We start from the raw sequence: 20646 nt of genomic DNA on the forward strand, positions 1-20646 counted from the left end.
AGGGGAATCCTTCCCGGGAAGGACCAAATAAAGCCAAGGAGTGACCTAGAAGTCGAAGAATCAAAGACCTCACTCCTCTGGTTTAGGCCTGAGGAGTTAAGCATTCGCAGGGTCGTCCTTTGGCACGAAATCGTCAGCGTACGGAAGGCCTGGGTCGCCAGGCTCCCCTGGGCTTAGCAGAGCCTTCTCCACGTTTGTGCTGCGTGTGTGTGGCTTCCAGGGTTCCTTGACATTTCCTAGAAACCCAGGGAGGCTCCTGGAAAAGCAGCTGGAGGCAGATGGGTGACTGTCTATAAAACCATCCATCAGACGGCAGTTGAAATATTGATAAGAAAACGGAAATCAAATTAAAAGACGGGGGAAAAAAGAGAGGAAGAGGGAGTGAGACGAAGAGCGCCGGCGAGAGGCAGCGGAGAGAGAGGCAAGCTGCAGGGCGCAAGGACTTCAGTGGCTCCTACGGCCCCCTCCCGCCGCACCCCCCCCCCCCCAGGAGGCGCGGAGCCTGAGGCCCCCCCCCCCCCCTCCGCGTCTGGATGTGCAGGAAAGAAAGTCCAAACTTTGACTCCAGCGGGTTTAATTCGCGCCGCCAAGGACCGGGCTCTGGGCACAGAGAACTCGCACCAGGCACTTGAACATCCTGGCGGTGCCCGAGTGGCGCTCCTGCTTGCTTAGCAGGGAAGGGTGCCTCAGGTGAGTGTTGGTGGGACATCTGGGGGCGCTGCGGGCTCCGGGCGCCCCCACTCTGCCCCGCTCGCCTCTCTAGTTGTCGTCAGGAAATGCGAAGCTTTCGGGGGCTCTTTCATTTTTTTTTCCAGTCTCTCCAGTGCTTTCTTTTTCTCTCCTCCCCCCCCCCCCCAACCGCCCCTCTTTTCTTGCAAATTTCACTCCAACTTTGAAAGCAAACAGGGGAGACGTTGGAGCCCCGGCACCAGGGGCGGAGGTAGTGAATGGGAATCTCTGAGCCCCGAGAAATGTACCTGGTCCCTAACTCGTGTGTGTGTTGTGGCTTCAGGAGCCCCAAAGCTGGAATTTGTTAGTGGGGAGAAAAGTGTTTTATCAGAAACACATTGGCTGCCGGAGAAGCTGTGGGCTGCCACGTTAGAGATGGTTTAAGAGGAGGGAGGACCGGGATCAGTCGCCAGACTTGGCAAGGCAGGGAGAGATGCCCGCAGAGGCACCTGGAGCTCTAGACTCGTTGGTGGGGGCTCCCCCCCAGCCCCAAAATTCAGATCTTAGACGCCATCCCCCTGCCAGGGACAATGAGGCCGCGTTATTCATGGACTTGGCCTCTGCCTGCAAACCTGTTTTCTTTTAGAAGCGGGGACCCTGGGAAAAGGGCCTGGTGGACCTCCGGAACCTCTAGCCAGTCTTCATAGGCGCTCCCTTGGTAGGGAAGAGGGGGGCATCTGGGCCCTAGCGGGCTCCTAGGGGTGTTGGGGAGTCGGGCAGAAGGCCAGTGCCTCAAGGACCCCAGCGCGTTCACCTCTGTGAATATCCGTTTCCTGGGGCCTCAGCCTGCAAGGTGGGTAAACCTACCTCCCTCTCCTCCCGCCAGGTGTGAAACTACCCAGGCCCCAGGGGAGGCGGGCGGCCGATTTTGGGCAGACGAGGGTTGGAGGACAGTGGGGAACAAACCAGAAGGGTGAGCCAGGTGCAGTCTTCACCATCCCTTAGCCTGAAGCCCGGGGCACAGGTGATGGCCACTCGGACACTCCCCGCCTGAGCCAGGAGGTGTGGAGGCCTCCAACTCTAGCATTCTCCCTTCATCACCTGCACCCCCATCGCATCACCCTTGCTCCACTCGCGGGTGACCCAGGCTTCTCCTGCCCAGGTTGGTTCTGTGACCTTCCCTACCCGTCCTCACCACCCCAGGATGTTCCAGAAGGTCCCCGACACGTCGTCTTACGTCAAGGTAAGACCTGACAGCATCTTTAAACAGGTAATAACTCCCAGTCCCCCTGCACCCCTGGGAAGGGGTGGTGGTTGGGGGATCAGTCCGCATAGGGGCGCTGGGCGCAGACCTTCGGAGTTCCCTGGTGGCTTCTGCCGTGGCTGAGCCAGGGAAGGCCAGGTGGTGGCCCCTAGACCTGCTCGCCAGAGTCGGGCCCCTGGGGTGTGCGCTCCCGCGTGGCGCACGGCAGGCTCTCCGTGCTAAGGGTCTGTGTGGGGACCCGGGTGTGCGCGGGTGGATGAACGCGACGCGCCTCTCTTCCCCGTCCGACACCCCCCACCTCGTCCGAAAACCCCCCTTCCTCCGTCCACCCACGCCCTCCCAGGCGCTGATTGCGACTTGACAGCAAATCGAAGGGTGGTTTTTATTTTCTTTTCCACAACAGTTCCCAAGAACGTAAACAAAACGAGGCCAGGGCATCTGGGTTACACGTTTAATGAAAATCAGGGGACTCGTTGAGGTCCTCCCGCCGCCCACGGCAGCTTCCCGGGACTGGTGGGCAGCAGCAAGGACCTGCGAGGTCCAGGAAAATCGCTCCCACTTCCCTCAGGTCCGGGGCCCGCCCCCTTCCCAAACCCTGCCCCCGAGTGGCCCCCACCTTCCAGTGTGAAGGGTCCGAGAACGCCCAGTTGGTGTGTGCTGAATGTGGGCTGGTGGCCACAGCGATGGGGCGAGGACCCTGGAGTTTTATCCTTGGGGCGCCAAATTTGCGTCCACCCTCCTCCCGTTTCTCTAAAGGGAAATTTGTTGCCACCTGGTAGCCTGCGTCTACGCGCACTCCCCCCACCCCCTTCTCCCCACCTTCGGTAGAAGTCTATAGTCACTAGGGAAGCCAGGTTCGGAAGGCTTGGCCAGGAAGGAGTGTTTAATCAGCAATGAATGAATGAAAAATGATGAGACCAATGTGTCCATAATCAGTAAGTGGATGGATGAATGGACGGAGGGCTCCCAGGAGGTGGCAGAGCGCACACAGTCTGGAGCGAGCCCCTGTTCCTTGTAACCCCTCCGACCAGCCTCCCCATCCCACCCCCTGGAACTGGGAGCCCAGCTAAGGAGCTCCCTCTTCTAGCTCGGCCCTAGGGCTGCAGGCGGACGGGGGAGGGCGTGAGGCAAATCTCTCCCACCCATACGACCCGCCAGTGCGCACCCGGGTTGGGGAAAAGGAGGTGGGGTCCCAGAGCTGTGGGCCTCTAGGGCAGCCGCTCTTCACGGGAGCTCTTTAAAAGGGGAAAAAATGGATTTTTCAAGCAGCTACAAAGTTTGTATTGTTGCACAAAGGGGTGCATTGATGACGGTGAAAGTTCTGCGTGGCCAGGACAATCTTGGGTCTGTTCCGCCAGCTCCCTGGGTGGACCAGTTGCCAAAGGGGCACAAACAGTGCGGGGCTGCCAAGCCCCTGCCCTTGGGCGCCAGGCACCCACTCCCAGGTTACTGACAAACACCTGGGCCCCAGCGCGGGGACCCGGGAGCCCAGGGTGCCCACTGCCCCCAGGCAGCGAGCGTCCCGGTTCTGATAACCCACAGAGTACTCAGGGAGACACCCCCAAGATGAGCCCTGAGGGTGGATGTGAGGATGGGAAGAGAGAGGGAGAGGGGGAATTCGGGTGACTGGTTAAGACATGGACAGGCAGTGAGTGAGTCATGGTGGTATCGCATAGAGAGCCCTTCCCTTTGCCAGGCCCCGTTCTAACCATTGTACTAACTGGTTTAGTACTGATAACAACCCTGAGAGGTAGTCCAGTTTGCAAATGAAAAACGGAGGCATTGAGAAGTTAATGTAACACAGATTGTAAGGGGCAGAGCCAAGATCCAAATAATAAGGGCACCATTTTGCTGACTGCCGGGCAAGCTCTAAGCGTTCATTGCATCTTTACAACAGTCCTTAGAGGCAGGTCCTGTTATAAAGCCGAGGACGCTGCGGCCCAGAGAGGTTAAGGAACTTGTTCAAGGCCACAGAGCTGGGAAGTGCAAAGGCAGCATTCACACCCAAGGAGCTGGATCTCCGGATGGGAACCTTCAACCAGGACGTTCCACTTGCAGATAAAGGGTGGAGGGCGCAGGAGACCCGCGGAGTAATCCTAACCAGACACGGCCACGGTGTCAGCGCTGGGCAAAGCACTGCCCATCCCCAGCGCGCAGGGCACTCCTTAAAGGTTCCTTCCCGGCCCCACGCGAGACTGGCTGGGTCCTTTATTTTCCTTCTTTACGAGTTTTCCAGATCCCTCGCTCTCGTCCCCCCACCTACCAGCCTGCGGGTGCAGCCCATGCAGCCTTCTGGACCAGACACCTCCCCACTCCCCTCCACTCCCCCATCCCCCATCACCAGAGGAAAGAAGGCTGATGCCCTAGAATGTTCGCCACTGAGACCCGCCCAGCGGCAGCTTCTGGCCCGAAGGTCCTGAAGCCGCATTTCAGGGACAGGGGTCTATACTTCGAATGAACGCTGTTCCCGGTGGGCGGCTGGGAGGCAGGGCAGATGGGAGATGGGAGCAAAGCCCCCATCCGGACGCAGCCACTGGCTGAGGGTCCCGGCCCCTGGCTGGTCTCCACCTCTCGTCAGTCTGCACTCTCTGGTCCACCTCGGACTCCCTTGGGGTTTCCTCCTCGACGCCGTGGGGTCTGGGGACCCGGCCCGGAGCGCCAGGGCCTGGGCGCAGAGACCCTCCCCTCCGGGGCCCGCCCCGGCCTCCCGCCGCCCGGCCCCCCACGTAGCCTTTTGGAACCCGCTAGGCGCTCGGGCTGGAAGGAGCACGGGGAGCGGGCAGGGCGAGCCGAGGCTCTAAATCTTCCTTCCACTGTGAGTAGCTGGAGTCTGAGCAGCAAATTCAAAGCAGGCGCGCCTGCAGAGCCGTCCTGCAGAAATACGCCCCGGCATCCAAGCGCATCCAGGGGCGGCTCGAGCTGCCTTGTTTGGCTAAGGTCAGACGAGACTCGAGTTCTCCAATAAAAATAAATCTCAAATTAATTATGGCCTCGAGCGAGGGGCCAGACACTTGAAGCTGCAGTTGTGCAGTCTGGAGTTTTGGCGCTCGCTCGCCCATCCCTCCCCCGCACCCCCGCCTCCCTGCCAGCTCGAATACCCGCTGCGGCCGCGAGAAGGGAGGGGAGGCCAGGGGGGAGGGCGGAGGGGGAGGATCCGCCCGGGACGCTCTGCTGGGCCCGGCGTCTCTCTGCCAGACCGGGCATTGCTCAGGGTTTCAAATGCCCCGACGGACCGTCCAGGAGTCGGCGGCACCCTAGGGACCCGGCTCTGCTGGTCGCGCCCTCCCGTCCCCAGCTCGGGGCAGGTTCGGAGAAGCCCGGGGAGTCGCGTCTGGAAAGCCTTGATCGGGTCAAAAGGGCTGACATTGAGCGAGCCAAGACGCCTTTCACCCGCCGCTCTCCTCCCAGGGGAAGCGGGACTTCCGCATCTGTGAAAATATTGTCTGATTCGGAGGGTGCTGGGCCAGTCATCTCGCCAAAGTTCCAAGGAAATATTCCCCCCCCCCCATATGCATGCTTTCTATAAAGGACCCTAGACCTAGACATGTGAGGTGGTCTGTTTTGTGGGTACCCCTCCTCCCCAGGTGGAGCTTTTGTTTTGTCTCCTGGACCCGCTATGTTGGTTGTGAGCTTCCCCCGGACTTGAAAGCCGGCAGGGCTGGTGGATGGGGCACCGGCAGTAGCCAGCACCAGCTCTTGGTCAGCAGCCCTGCCCAGTCTGGGAAGGGGAGAGGCAGAGCCGCCTCTGGTAAGCCAGAAAAGAGGGTGTGTGCCAGTGTGTGGGCTGGGAGAAGTCAGCAGTCCCTAGCTAGGCCAGGAGGAGACTGGCAAGGCAGGAAAGGGGAGAGAGAAAGGGAGGAAAAGAGGGTGAGGCAAAAGTGGGGTGAGGAGAGAGACAGGGAGGGAGAGGGAAGGGCAAGGGTTCCCCCTTTCCCAACTCCCGGACAGTCTCCATTTGCAGCAGGCCTCACCGCAGGCTCTCTATCAATTTGTCTCAATGCAAACATTCGAAATATTCTCCTTGGCTCCTCGTGAAAACAATGCGAGCTGCCAGGATCAAACCATCTTTCCAGATGTCTGGTGGAAACCACATTAAACAGGGCAGACTTGTTTACTGTTGTGTTTGGTTAGGGCTTTCCCCCCCTTTGGGATTTACAAAAGCAGCAGCAGGGAGAGTGGAGCCTCAAATCCAGAGTTACATAAGTGGGCACGCTTGCCCACCAGCATGTCAACACAGGATGAGGGGGGGAGGGGGTGTGTGTCTGGCATTCCCCCAAAGGCTGTTCAGAGTTGGAGGAAGGTTGGTTCTTCTGGACCGAGAACCTTGTGGATGGACAGGAGGGCATCGTGAAGGCAAAGGCCTGGCCCTCATGTCAGTCCTTGAGTCACAAAGTGGTGACAGTTATGCCCCTGCCAGCTGCTCCCCTCCCCCCCCCCCCCCCACCATCTTCAAAATGATGAAGTTGCCATAGCTTGGGTCTTACAGGCAGAAAGAGAAAGTGCTACTGAGTCCCAGAACTAAAACAGGAGAGCAGTTCTCCTTCCAATCCAATTCCCTATGGAAAAGGCGGGGCTCCTGCTAAAAGGCATTGGGGGTGCCAGAGATGTGGGGGTGACTGCGCTGATCAATGAGGTGAACGCAAACCTGTCGTGGTCCAGGCTGAACAGAAGGTGGGAAGAGAACCCTTGCCAATGTTTTGGCCACAGAGCAGCCTTCTCAAGCCCTAGGTGGAGGTCATGGGGCTGGGGTGGGATGGCCATTAATGGCCTCAGTGTTTGCCCAGCACCAGGAAGAGGGCCTCCTGATGGTGGAGGTGGAGTCCTCTCTGCCTGAAAGAGGGGTGATGTGGCTGGGGGGTGCCAGGTTTCTGGTCCCCTCCCAGTGGGAAGCGGTCTCCCCCGCACCCTCCTGAAAGCCCTGTTGTCGTTTGAAGGTCGGCAGAGTCTGGGCTGAAAAGGAAACAATTTGGGGTTTGAAAGGATGTAATTCATTCTTCCTTTCCCTTTAACCTCTTTCCTCTCTGGAAAGCATGTGGAAACTGAAGGGGAAGAGTGAGCGGGCGGGTGGCTGGGCCGAGGGGAGGAAGGGGTTAAACCTGATTTCTTTTAATTGAACTCCAGAACTGGTGGCCCCAGGCAAAGGGGGGGACTGACCCCGCTAGCGGTAACCAGATGTGGCGGTCCCAGGGGAGCCCCTGAGCAGACCCCTGGATTGAGAAGCAGACAGGAGGTGGGGGGGGCAGCCCGGCCGGCCCCCATTCCACCCCTAACCCCCCCCCCTACTCCCCCATACACACTCCGAGTCTCAATTGCTGGCAGGCTGCACCCGCCACTCCTGGTCTGGTCACGTTCAGACTCTCGTCTGTATTCGAACCCAAAATTGGAGCTGAATTGATGAGACTAATTTCCAGAGGGGGGTTGGGGGAGGGAGGGAGGGAGGCGAGAGAGCTCTCGGGCTCAATTGCTCCTGAAGAAATAAAGAATTAATAAGTCACCTTTTTCGCCGCTGCGGACACCCCTTTGCAACTAGTTTTTCTTTTCGATTGGCTCGGATCTCTTCTGGATTTTTTTTCCTCCTCCTTCCCCGGGTGGACTCTTAAATAAAAGTGAAAAAGTCCAAAGCGTGGTCCGGGAACGTGGACAAGGTAATCATCGGTCTTAGATGTCGGGGAGAAGGGAGTCAGGCCGAAAGCGCCCGGGGTTCCCCTCCCTGAGCCCGGACTCCTGAGGCTGCCCCCACTGGAGTGCGCGTCCGAGCTGCTGGGGTGGGGGGGGGGGGGAGGGGGGGTCCTGGGTGGCGGGGTACGGCCAGAGGGGCAACGGGGGGCCAGCTCACGCTCAGTGGGGACGTGGTCCCTGGGTCTCACGGGTGGGGGGAGGAGATGGAGGGGTCGGGAGTCTGAGTCTGGGCCGCGATGTGGGGTGCTGCGCTCTGCAGACCCGCTGAGCAGCGGGGAGGGAACGTCCCGCCCGAGTGTCGGTTTCCCGGGCGCGGGTGGCATCGCGTAGGCGGCTCTGGCCTGGGCGCCCGGGGCCGGGACCATCGCGTCCAGGTTAGCGCCAGGGTTTGACCCTAGAGGGCGCGGGGAGGTGGCCTAGGGTGTCCCTGGCCCCAGCCCTCGGCGGACGGGCTCCAGGAGCTCTCCGGGAGCAGAGAGTCCGAGCGCGCCGCCAGGGGGGCGCCCCTCTGCTCCCCAGCGCGGGGTGCGGAGGCCGCGCTCCCCACGGCCCGCGTCCCTGCGAATCAGCCCCGGGCGCGAGTGGCCGTGGGGGTGAGCCGCTCCGGGAGTTGGCCGCCGCCTGGCAGCCCAGCGCCGAGTGGAAAAATTCCCATTGGATGCCCTCCGTCAGGGTCGGTTTGCCTCGGTCTGCGTCTGTATCGTCCTGGGCAGGAGACTCCAGCTTCTCTCCAGCCCGAGGAGGCGCTCCCGCCCCCCTCCCCCCCCCCAAAAAAAGTTTGACTCCGGCTGGAAAAAACATTAATGAACGTATCTGTGGGAAGAAACGGAAAGTGAATGAGTCAGGAGGGCCACCTTCGGCCAGCGGCCCCGGGATCAGGAAGGAGGCCAAAGGCGATTGGGTTTGGGCTGGGGGGAAGGTGTTGGGGGATGCAGCCTGCGGGGATCCGGGCACGGGCGCCGGGCGCGCACCCGGGCATTGTTCCCAGCCCGGTCTTATCTCTCGGGAGCCAGTATCCTGTGCGCGCGGCGCGTGGATGCATCTGGGCATCTCCGTGTATATTTATATAGTGTGTGATGCGAAAAGCAGGAGCGGCGGAGGGGGGGAGTGAGTGTGGGGGAGGGCAGACGGAGGAGAGAGAGAGACGAAAGCGCTAGACGAGAGAGAGAGAGAGAGAGAGAGAGAGAGAGAGAGATAGGACTTCCTCCCGATTCGCAAAGTGAAGTCACTTCCCAAAATTAGCTGAAAAAAAAGTTTCATCCGGTTAAACTGTCTCTTTTTCAATCCGCTGCTACAACAACAAACGTGCACAGGGGCGCGCGGGCAGGGCGCTCGCAGGGGGCACGCAGGGAGGGCCCAGGGCGCCGAGGAGGCCGCGCCCGGCTGATCCGAAGGGGCTGCGAGGTCAGGCTGTAACCGGGTCAATGTGTGGAATATTGGGGGGCTCGACTGCAGACGTGGCCCCATGGACGGGACTATTAAGGTAAGAGACCGGCCGGTGGGCGCGGGCGGCGGGGCGGCGGGCGCCGGGGTCCCGGAAGACGTGGCCACTCTCCGCTGCTTCCGCGCCGGGCTCCGCTGCGTGTCCTCCCGCGCGCGGGTGGCGAGTCGCACTCGCGGGGCCATCCCGCCGGCTCCCCCTCCCAGGGCAGTCTCCCCCGCACCCCAAGCGGAGCACGGCCCCCTTCCTCCGCGCTGCCACCCCGCTGCAGGCGAGGGCGGCGTGAATCCTGGGGGGGTGGGTGGGGGGAGCTATCCCGGGCGCGGGTCGGAGCCGAGGATCGGATTCCGCGGGTCCATCACCTCCAGCCGTCAGCAGGCGCCCCGGCCGCCTCTGGATACCGGTCGGCGGCCGGCTCCCCTGCCTCGGGGCTGGAGGCGGTGGGGGCGGAAGCTGCAGCCGCCAGCAGCTCGGGTCCCCGCCCGGGGGGCCCGGGGCGGGCAAGTGGGTCGGGTGCAGGGCGATCGGAGTGCGAGTGGCCCTTTCTGGGCTCCGGCTCCTGCAGAGGGAAGCCCTGTTTACTTGTCAGAGAGGCCGGTTTCTCTTCCTCTCCGCGTTTCTGCGGCCGCTTCTCCACGCTCAGAGGCGGCGGCTCCCGAGACTAACGGGCCGACCTGGCCGCTTCCCCCGCTCGCCCCGGCAGGACGTCCCCCTGCAGCCCGGGTCCCCGCCGCGCCCCGCGCCCCGCGCCCGGCTCCCCCATCCCGCCTCGGGTCGGCGCCTGCTCGGGGGAAGAGCCGCTTCTCCAGCGGGGGTTGGCCAAGCCCTCACCCCTACCCTCGCCCCACACCCTGCGCCTGGGTTAGGTTGCAAAGCGCAGCCCGAAGGGAGGGCTGAGGGTCTGGGGTTCGCGTCGGACCTCACTGCCTCCGCCCTCTGGAAGGGGAAGTGGGGCGAGGAGCAGAAAGGAGGGACACCCCCTAAAGCGACTGGCCTTGGAGGCGCGAGGGGAATGAATGGGACGAGGAGTCGCTGGGCTGCGAGGCAGTTGTGCAACCCCAAGCACGAGTCAGTCTGGAAAAACTATTAGGCTGGTGAGGTGAGGACTGGCAGAGCCCCGCCATTCCCCCAGAACCCAAAGGGATCAATTTCAGGCTCAGGGCTGAGTAGGAGAAAGCTAAGCATTCAAGAGATATTTATCATTTGGGTGGGGTAGTGGTTTTTATTTTCTAAGTGTTTTTTGTGTGTGTATGTGTTGTGTGTGTTTTTCTGAAAGGTTGAGATGTGCTGACTTAGGTAAAAAGCACCAACAGAAGACATCTGGAGATGAGATAGCTGATGGTGATGGGTGAAAGGGTGCCTGTGTGAGCCTGGGTTCCTCAAGTTTCAAGTGTGTGGGCGCAGAGTGGGTGAGGGAGGATTCCTATAGGGAGGGCGTGGTGCTCAGAGATATTTTCATGCTTGTTTTCCTGGTCGTTGGCTGGTCTGTGTGCATGCAAGTGTCTTGTGTCCCCGGTTTAATAATGAGATGCTGCACTCTAGAATACTCCCCCCCCACCCCCCAATTAGGACACTTTTCACTTACCCAGAAGGCACCTCTTTGATCCCCGAACAGTGCTAACATGGCTCCGGGGTCCCGATGTGGACACTCTAAGGAGAAGTGAAGCAATTTCTTCTCCACGATGCTCAGACCTCTGAGGCAGGCCCCGAGCAAAGGGAGGAAGCTGTGGTCTGTACCCAGGATGTGCTAATCTCTTTAGATACACACACAGGGATTGGCATGGCGGGCAGTGAGCTCAGGCGTAGGCCAAGACCCTGGCAGTCGGTGCCAAGGATGGGAGGGAAAGTCTTCTTTTCCATGTGGGTGGTGAGAGCCTGCGAGTCCCTCCACACGCTCCATGAGAGCACCCTGGTCTCATCCGGGTGACCTGGCTGTGCAGACCCCTCCACCACCCGCAGAGCAGTGGCTGCTCCGGTCCCCAAAGTGCTGAAGGATTGAGTCCTTGAGTGTATGAGTTGGTAGTTAAATTGTGTGAAAGCCACAGTTTCTTTTTCAAAACGTGAGACCTTTGGATCTTGGGGTTCCTGGACCCCACTCCCACAATGGTTTAAATGTTGTTGTTGGAGAGGAGAGTGGGTAAGAAGAAGAGGCCAACTAACTTCTGGTTGCCACGGGAATGCAGTTCATTAAATCTGTCTGAGCTTTCAAATCTTTGCAATTATGAAAGAGTGAGACTAAATCACCTCCACAATAGTATCTTTCCCAACCCTCTCTATTCCTAAATAGTATGGTCCTAGGCCAGTGATGGCGAACCTATGACACGCGTGTCAGAGGTGACACGCGAACTCATTTTTTGGGTTGATTTTTCTTTGTCAAATAGCATTTAAAGATATAAAATAAATATCAAGAATATAAGTCTTTGTTTTACTATGGTTGCAAATATCAAAACATTTCTATATGTGACACGGCACCAGAGTTAAGTTAGGGTTTTTCAAAATGCTGACACGCCGAGCTCAAAAGGTTCGCCATCACTGTCCTATGCTCTTACCAGAACATGTACCGGATGCCTATGAAATCCACTTCTGTACTGACAAGGTCTGAGAGATCTATATGTAAAGGGAGAGATCTGTATGTCATGTCTAATCTGCAGACACAAATCCCGAAAGGGTGTTCCCCTTTGGAATGGCCTGAAAAACCATCTTTGAGTAATTCTGGGATGTGATTTTTATGCACCTGCACATTTTTTCCCCCTTCAATATAATGTGGGTCTCTCTTTCAAAATCCCTGTCAGTCTCTGCGCTGAGGAGGTATTTGGCCCAGGATGCCAGGAAAGTCTTTGCAGAAGACTTCTTTGCAAAAGCCCGTTACTTTGTGCATAATTCTATCTGATTCCAGAACCTCAATCTTCACTGCCCTGTTACAATAAGTCCTTCTGTGTTATGTTTTCCTCTCATTTCCATGACCATCTCTTGGGAAGGCGCTGAGCCTCTTGTTGGGGAAGCACCAAAGTGTGTGGGGGCCATTCTACTCTTTTGCTGCCACAGACAGTTAACCTGCATATTAAACAACACCCTACCCCACCCCTGCTCTCCACAGTGATAGTATCAGTGTTGAGAAGCACATGATACTGGTGGCTGCTCTAAGAAATGACCTGGTTTCAAAAACTGCATCTTAGTTCTAAGCAGTCTTCAATCGAGTCTTATTATTTCATCTGTGAAAGCTCAATTCAGTGCCCGTGGTGCCAGCAAAGATGGCGAAACAATCCAAGAAGATGCAGACATGGCGAATGACATAGGGAAACGAACAGCAGACTTGGAATCAGGAAAGCAGGGTTCATTCTCAGCTCTGCTGGAATGTTGCTGATTGCTCTCCAGCGAGGCACTTGGTCCTTTGAGTCTCAGTTTCCTCATCTGTGAAATGGGGCCAAAGTAGCTCCCTGACGGAGGTCACAGTAAGGATTAAATCAAGTCTGTGCCTTAGTTGCATGCACATTGGTTGAATTTCTCCTTGGGCATAGGTCTTCTGGAGTTTGATTGGTTAGGAAATTAGATCCTAGGTCTGGATTTACCGGAATACACGTTTCACTCATTTAACAAATGTGAACTATGTGTTTCTTACGTCCCGAGGCTCAAAACTCATGCGTTATGTGTTGAGAATAAAACAGAAATCAAAACCCTGCTGGGATGTATACTCCAGGGGAGGTGACAGACACACAAATAAATAATTCTATGTCCAGAGATGACATCCCTTCTGAAGAGCAGTAAAGCAGGTTAGGGGATAAAAAGGGATGTAGCTGTATCAGCCAGGATGGTCAGGGAAGATGCTTTGAGCAAATTGAGGAGAGCAATTCAGTTTTCTTCCTTTACCTCTGGAAAGTACAGCGCCACACAGCCAGCGAATGATGGGAGAGCAAAAGGGGAAAGAAAGGTTGAGATTGAAGGTGGGTTCTGCAAACCAGCAGAGAGTTTCTGGGCCACACAGGCCTAGGAGGGCAGGTTGTGGCTGATGGGCAGTGTTCGCCAGCGGGAAAAGCAGCAGAGGGAGGAATGCTTGAGAATAGACTTGACCTCTGTCCTCAAAAAGGGATGTTGCCTTCACTCTGCAGAGTGAACACCCACACAAATCTTTTTGCCTTCATTTCTCCTCAATTCTTTGTATTTGTCCCCAGGAAGTACCCATTGGCGAATTGGTAATGGTTTGGTTTATTTTTGTGAATAATTTCTATGCTTTAGCCAGTTTGGCTCAGTGGATAGAGCGTCGGCCTGCGGACTGAACGGTCCTGGGTTCCATTCCGGTCAAGGGCACGTGCCCGGGTTGTAGGCTTGATCCCCAGTGGGGACGTGCAGGAGGCAGCCAGTTAATGATTCTCTCTCATCACTGATGCTTCTATCTCTCTCTTCCTCTCTGAAATCAATAAAAAATATTTTAAAATGTTTAAAGAATCATAGTTTCTACAGAACAGCTTCCTTCTACTTCTGCTGCTACTCCAATTTAAGTTTACAGGTTTGCAAATTTAGAGAATATTTCGCTCCATAGTCTCATGTTATGGGTGGGAAAGCTAAGGCCTAGAGTTGTTTAATGAATTATTCAAGGTCACGCAGATTATTACTGAGTTAGGGTGAGAATTCAGGGCTTCTGACCCTCAGACTAGTGTAATTTCCACTCATACCATGAAGATTTCATTCACATTCATTACATTATTATGAATTATAGAATCCTGGAGGCAGTGAGAGTATGTTGTGTGTGAGTGTGCCTAAGAGAGGGATAGAGACAGACAGAGACCAAGAGAGGCTTTTAAAAAATCACGGAGAATTTTGACACTTTGGAATAAAGACACTTGTATTTTTTAATGAAAAATGTACTACTACCACCTCGAATCATGTCCAGACTTTAAACATTTCAAATTTTCAGGTAGGATTTTTACATAACTGCTTTCGAAACTAAATCCTTCTTTTCTTGTAGACAAACAAAGTCTCCATTATCAGAAGACAATAAGAAATATAGTATTTTACTGAAATAGCCAATAGGCTCCTTTGTAGACCAGGGCAGGGGGGCTGAATTTTTATTTCAATGATTTTAATAACGGAATGTTGACTGTATAGATAGAATAATACATGCCGATGCATTAGAACATATCTTATGGACTTCCCTTCCAGGCTGTGTAGTGAGTGGGTCTTAAGTAACAACCACATTAAATAAGATTTAGGATTTCAATGTCTTCTGTTTGGGGTCAACCAGTTACCTTAGCATTGGTTTAAAAAAGTGGTTGATTTAAACCAAGCCTATTTTCTAGAAATGTAACATTAGTCTTATGTTAACACTGAGTTGTTCCAGAAATAAAAGAGGAAAAATTTATGATGATGAACAACTCAGCAGCATTTCTAATGGACGGAGGCCTTTATTCTACCTCAAACTTCAAAAACAAACAAACAAACAAAAAACTAAATTGTAAGTCAACATTCAGGCCTTCAGCAAAGTCTCAGTGTTCCCTGGGAGAAAACTCACTCTATTTGAAGTTAAATAGACAGATTTTCAGATTAGCAACCCACTATGTAGGGTTAGCATTGAAAAGCTGCTATTTTCATTCATTTTACACAACCAGCTCCATTATAAAAATATAGAATAACATTTTGTTTTGTTTTGTTTTGAAAAACATGACTTTCTATTTTTGGCTTGCACTGAAAATAGTCTAAGTACATTTTTTTGCTTGTTGTTTTGTGACAAATTGAGAAGGCTAAAGGACATTGGCCACTACATACACACACACACACACACACACACACACACACGCACACAGACACAATCTCACAAAATCTTCCACCAACCATAGACACTTTTTTTGTAATCTCAGGGCTGTGCAGGTGTCTTTTCCTCTGGAGGAGACCACACCCTGTTTCATTTTCTGTTGCTTTTCTGATTTATATCTATATATTTCTATCCTACTCGTGGCTTAATCCATCAGTGGGATGCTCTGACTAAATGATGACATTCTAATTCTTCCACAGGCCTGATAGGCCCAATACCAGCAGCCTGTGTGCTTTGAGCTGTTTACCCAGAGGCAATGGTGGATGGGCTTTGACTATCCTCACATCTTCACCCTTAGGGCCAATTTTTTGGAATTTTGACAGAATTAGACAATCTACGGAATAACCCTTTCCTATGCAAAGCTAGCTGGCCTCACTGGACTCTGTAACCTTGGCCTCATTGGCATCATAAACTGAAGTCAGCCATGTTAATAGAAATCAGTAATCGCTCATGTTAGGAAGGTCTGTCGCATGACTGTCGTGCAGGCGCTGAATTAGGTGCCTAAGTGCTGTCAAGAGACAATGTTGGTGGCACAAAGGCTGCTGTCCTGGGGTCCTAGCAGGGGGATCAGGCGTGTGTATGTGCATAGGGGGAAGCAGTGTTCCATTAGCCTGGAGAGAGGAAAGAGCAATTGCAGATGGAGGGCTAGAAAGACCTCATACCAGTAGTGATTTGCACAGTCCCTTCTGTGTACAAAGGACTTTCACATACACGCTTGCATTTAATCCTCACAAAAGCACCGTGGAAAGCCATGTTGCCACATCACCGTTTTGTTCGGGAGGAAATTCAAGTTCAGAGAAGCCAGGTTACTTGCCCACGGTGACAGCGAAGAGGTGACAGAGTTGGGATTCAAGCCAAGTGTTTCTGACTCCGGAATACCTGCTTCTTTTTCACATAACCCACGCTGCTTCTTGGCAGAGGTGGATGGCTGGGCCTGGACGGTGGCTTTGAAGGTTGGGTAGGACTTGCACAGGAAGATAGAGTTCAAGGAAAGTGAAATACTTTGGTGTGTGTTTTGGGGGTGCCTATAAAGGAGAAGGTAGGAGTAGAAAGATGGGGTGGAATTAGATTATGGAGGACGTTAAATACCACAACAAAGAATGTGGGTTTTATAAACTATTCATATGGTAAATAATACAGCCATTAATAAATAACACAAGAATAAACTCTGTGTTTCCCATACTTGCAACCACAAACCTACTAGACAGAAAGGAGGAATCCCAACTTTTCTAATAGATGGATGGTCTACAGAGCTGTACAAGTCTCCTAGGAACCGATCCTTCCGCTTCTCTCCCTTCTCCTTAGGAAATGGAGATAGGAGTGGCCCCATCACGTATCAGAGATGACAAGAAATGAGCAGCAGACAGGATTAAACACCCGGTGGTAGTTTCGGGCCACCAGACCCTGCTGTCAGCGGTCTTTAAAGAGATGTTTATTAAATATGGAGTCAGGGGAGAAAGGAGCAAATCTGTTGCTAGAAGCCATGAACATGTGATTCTCCCTTTGCCCCTTTCAATGTCTCCTTTTGCCGAGTTCTAGAGATTCCACCGCAAACTGTCTTTTCGAACGGCCATCTCTCCTGGGCTACAACTTGAGTTCCTTTCGAGAATGAGTCAGCAGCTAGTAGGTGAGAAGATTCAAAAGGAAAGGGTGTTTCCCTGAGACTCAAATCACATTTCTGTGGAAATCCCGACAGGTCTGACCCGCTTTCACAGGTTGGCTGGGACCCTCACCTCACGTAGAAACACCAACGTGTCACCTAAGCAAACCCAAAACTCAGAGTTCGCACCACCATCCACGTTGGATCCGAGATGGTGTCCAGATGCATCTTCAGATCGTTCCTAGGAACTTGACAGCAGCTTCAAAACTGCTAACACCTTCAAAAATGAACCGAAATCTTGAACGATGGGAGGTAGCCCCCATCTTTAAAAAGCAGTGTGCCTGCTGCCATTTAGTTCGCCATCCGAGGCCCAGAGTGTAATTTCTCAAGCCGCCTCTGGGAAAATGCATCCTCGCCGATTGAAATACAGTGCCATGTGTCCACGGTAATGAAAGACCTTATGTCACAGCTCAGTGCACACAGGCGAGAGGCCAGAATTACAGGTGCCATGGGAGCTTTAACCCTGCATTTCTAGACACGTGCGGGTTTCATGTCTACTGAAACCTACCAGTGCAGTAGCGGAGTGTTAGTGCGAATAGGTGGCTATTCATTGACTTTATGTGCAGAGGGGTCTGAGAGGGCATGGCTTTGTGGCCTTGTTTATGCAGCAGACACTTGAAAACAGGTTAATATTATACAATTACTGAACGTGTGAGTTGTTTTTAAGTTGATGCTGCCGCAGGCTATTTAAACGCATAAATTTAGGTGGAAATTCTTATGCCTGAAGAGTCATTTTGTCTTTAGGTATTATCAGTGCAGACTCATTCACTTATTCATTCAGCCAAGAGTTGAAAAATAATCCCGCCAGACACACGCTCATTGGAACTCCACGTAAACGAAGGAGAACGAGTTGCTGACGCCACTATTTCTTCCAGACCTCTAGGCTCTAGAGAGCAGAGGTTTCTCCGCTTTCTGATTTTAGGCTCTGACAATTGGTAGGTCCAAAAGAAGCAATGCTCGCTGGGGGAAATCTTTACTTGTGGCTTTTTATTAGATGGAGACTTAGGCACATTTTCCCAAAGGTAACACCCAGCTCATAATTTCCGCCTCCCCTTTACTCTTATTTTGTTTTGTTTTGTTTTGTTTTGTTTTGTTTTGTTTTGTTAATCCTCACCCGCGGATATTTTTTCCATTGCTTTTGAGAGAGTAGAAGGGAGGGAGGGAGGGAGGGGAGAGAGAAACATTGATGTGAGAGAGACACATGGATTGGTTGCCTCCTGCACGCATTCGAACCTGCAATCCAGGTACATGCCCTTGCTCAGGAATCAAACTCGAAACCCTTTGGTGCGCGGGCCGGTGCTCTAACCACTGAGCAACATGGGCCAGGGCCGCCCCTTTACTCATTGTCTGGACATCTTTTGAAAACTGAGGGGTTCCAAAGGAACTTCTTTTTATTATTCTCCCTTCCTTAACTTTATTTCCTCGATTCATACATCAACACAGAGAAAAGTACTATAAATACGATGAAACGATAAATGAGCATCTGAACAATATTTATTTCTCACACATAAAACAAAGGGCAGATGGCTTCATGGACAAAGACTACTCGCAAATCAATAAGAAAAAGACAGACCGCCTCACAGGAAAATGGGCAAAAACGCTATGCGTACACAGTGCTAGAAAAAGGCATGCAAATGGCCCATAAACGTGTGAAAAGACTCTCTAGTATGTGCATAAAGATATTTAAATGAAACTAATGAAATGTGAACATTTATCACCTCTGAGGAGAGCAAAGATTCGAGCAGCTTAATTGTGCCTCCTGTTAGAAAGAGTAAGGGGACATGTCCCTCTCTCACCCAAGTTATGTGGTAGGAACATAACTTGGAGGGCAATTTGGAAATATTGATATATTAAATATTGATACAAATTTGATAATAATTTCATTTCTAAAAATTTATCGGACAGACCTCTTCACATAGATACCAAGTATATGTATGTACAAGCTGTTTATTATAGTGTTGTTTGTAATGGCAAACATTGGAGAGAATCTAAATATCCATCAATAGGGGATTAGATAACTAAATTATGGAAGAGGCATGCAACTGTTAAGTGGAATAAAATACAATGATTTAGAAAGTCCTCCAAAGCATCTCATTACATGTAAAAAAGCAAGTTACAAAATGCGTGCTCTCATATCTGTAAAACATTTGAAGACACACACATCCACGTGATTATTTCTGCATAGATAGTTTCTGGAAGGATATATAAGAAGCTATTTATTAACAGCATGTGCTTCTGGGTAGGGAGAGGTGGACTTTTACCTCTCACACTGTAAACGTATGTAGCATTGGATTGTTTAAAAAGCACTAGTATGTATTACTTTGATAATTTAAAAAACTGATGTAAAAAAATCAAGAGGGGCTATTGGAAATAGACTAGTAAAAAAAAAAAATGCGCCAGGCACAACAGTCCAGCCCAAATGTGCTGATCTCAGAGACATTGGATCCCACTTTGTAGTAAATACAGGGAAAAATTGTCCAGCCTAGGATCTGGAGACCTGAATTCCAGCCCCAACACCCGTCTGCTCCCCAAAATGAGCTATGGGATCCTAGGCAAGTCACTTCACTCCTTTGCTATTCATTTAACATTTCTCCTGTTAAAGGTTTTCTCGAGTATAAAATGAAGGTATGGTTTCAAAGTGTCCTTCCAGCCTCTAGGTTGATAAGATTCTCACCTTAAGTAAACTTTAAAAACATGTCTTATTTGGGGGCACAGATGAGTGAACCTCTCCTAGGAATTCCGTCCGAGCCCCTGTGGGTCTCTATAAGTCTGACCCACACTGTAGAGCAAGCATGTCAAACTCATGGCAGGCGGGCCACATGAACGAGGCATGGGGGCCCGCCGGCCGCGAGTTTGACATGCTCGTTGCAGAGTGACCTTCCAGGCCAGCTGAGAGCTGGGACTCTCCAGGAGATGCTTTGCAAAGACTCCTGAGCTGGTTGTTTTGATTTCCCAGTGACACTGGAGCTGTGCTGATCCCTCTGCATTCATGCCAATTAGGAAGAGCCTCTGCTTTGGGTCTTACACTCTTTTCCAAAATTCGGTCTCATTTAAAACCCGAAACACATTTGGCCCCAAGCGCCTTTCCCCTGGACTTTTAAAAATCCAGTTTAATTGAAGGGAAATTGAATTCATCTGGTTCTGATTCATTTACACTTAACTGTAAAAAAACACAAAAACAATATTTTGAGGACCTATTTGATGTCCAAGAAGAATTTTGAGCCTCTTAATGAGTTTTCTGGAAGGCTCTTTTTTTCTTCTTCTTCTTAAAACAGGAAGTGGGCAAACACAGTCAACCCTGAAAGGCCCAATTCAGTTCGAAACTTTATCATCCACCATTTGGCATGAGCCCCGGTGGCCCTAAGCAAAGGCCTTTCTATCCCTACACCTCACCTAAGAGTCAGAGACTCACTCACCTCCCATCTAAGGGAGAAGAACAATGAGGAGGAACAGGCACAGCCACAGGAAGGAAAGACTAAGCTACTTGTCTAGCTCTTGCTATGCGCCAATGCTGTTTTAACCTCTGCAGACGTACTCCTATCTGACCCTTGGAACAACGCTGTGATGTTTGTGTGATTTTCACTTTGGCGAGTTGAAGTGACTTACCCAAGGACATTCAGGTAGAAGGTGGAAAAGCAATGATTTGAACCTAGTCCTCCGTTTGCCTCCAAAGTTCATAGAGCTCAGCCACCGTGATATGTCGCCAGATGGACACACCACATACCCATGAAGTTTAGGTTCCAAACTTAACCCGTCGATTGAGGACCATATATGTTTTGTTGTGTGTTTTATCCTGCAGCCCCTGCTCACAGTATGTGCTGCTCCGATTCCTGGCATTGCTCAGCCTCCACATCCTTTATCAAGAGGGCTGCAGCCCTGAGTTGCCCAGGTAGAGAGACTGCCTGACTTGTTAGCAGGTGCACCGGGCAGCAGGCAAGGGAGGAGGAAGCCAACAGGTTCTGTTTCCTTGTAATGAGTGAACGAGATGATAAAAAGGAGAGAAGGCTTGTAGCTCAGAGAACAGCAGGGTCCTTGACTTGACAACACTGCCTCCTCTACCCTCCTACCTCTTCTCTCTTTTTCTCTCTTCTCTAACTCTTTTCATTCTTTCTCTCATCCACACACAC

At 52.5% G+C, this 20646-nt stretch overlaps 1 protein-coding gene across 2 annotated transcripts in view; it reads left to right on the forward strand.

Annotated features, from left to right (window-relative positions):
• The first annotated feature begins 1833 nt into the window (after positions 1–1833).
• The window catches only part of FLI1 (Fli-1 proto-oncogene, ETS transcription factor), a 124168-nt gene continuing 105355 nt past the window's right edge, over positions 1834–20646 (forward strand). The window contains exon 1 of one of the 2 annotated variants that reach the window (XM_070399159.1): positions 1834–1912. In XM_070399159.1, coding sequence (XP_070255260.1) covers positions 1874–1912 — 39 coding nt within the window. In that variant the 5' untranslated portion in view covers positions 1834–1873. Of the gene's footprint in view, positions 1913–8740; positions 9096–20646 lie in introns of those variants that run through there. The other variant, XM_070399160.1, reaches the window with a different exon arrangement.

The sequence above is a fragment of the Myotis yumanensis genome, unplaced genomic scaffold, assembly GCF_028538775.1.
Source record: "Myotis yumanensis isolate MYYU_CA2020_CCGP unplaced genomic scaffold, mMyoYum1.0.hap1 SCAF_19, whole genome shotgun sequence".
NCBI classification, from domain to species: Eukaryota; Metazoa; Chordata; class Mammalia; order Chiroptera; family Vespertilionidae; genus Myotis; species Myotis yumanensis.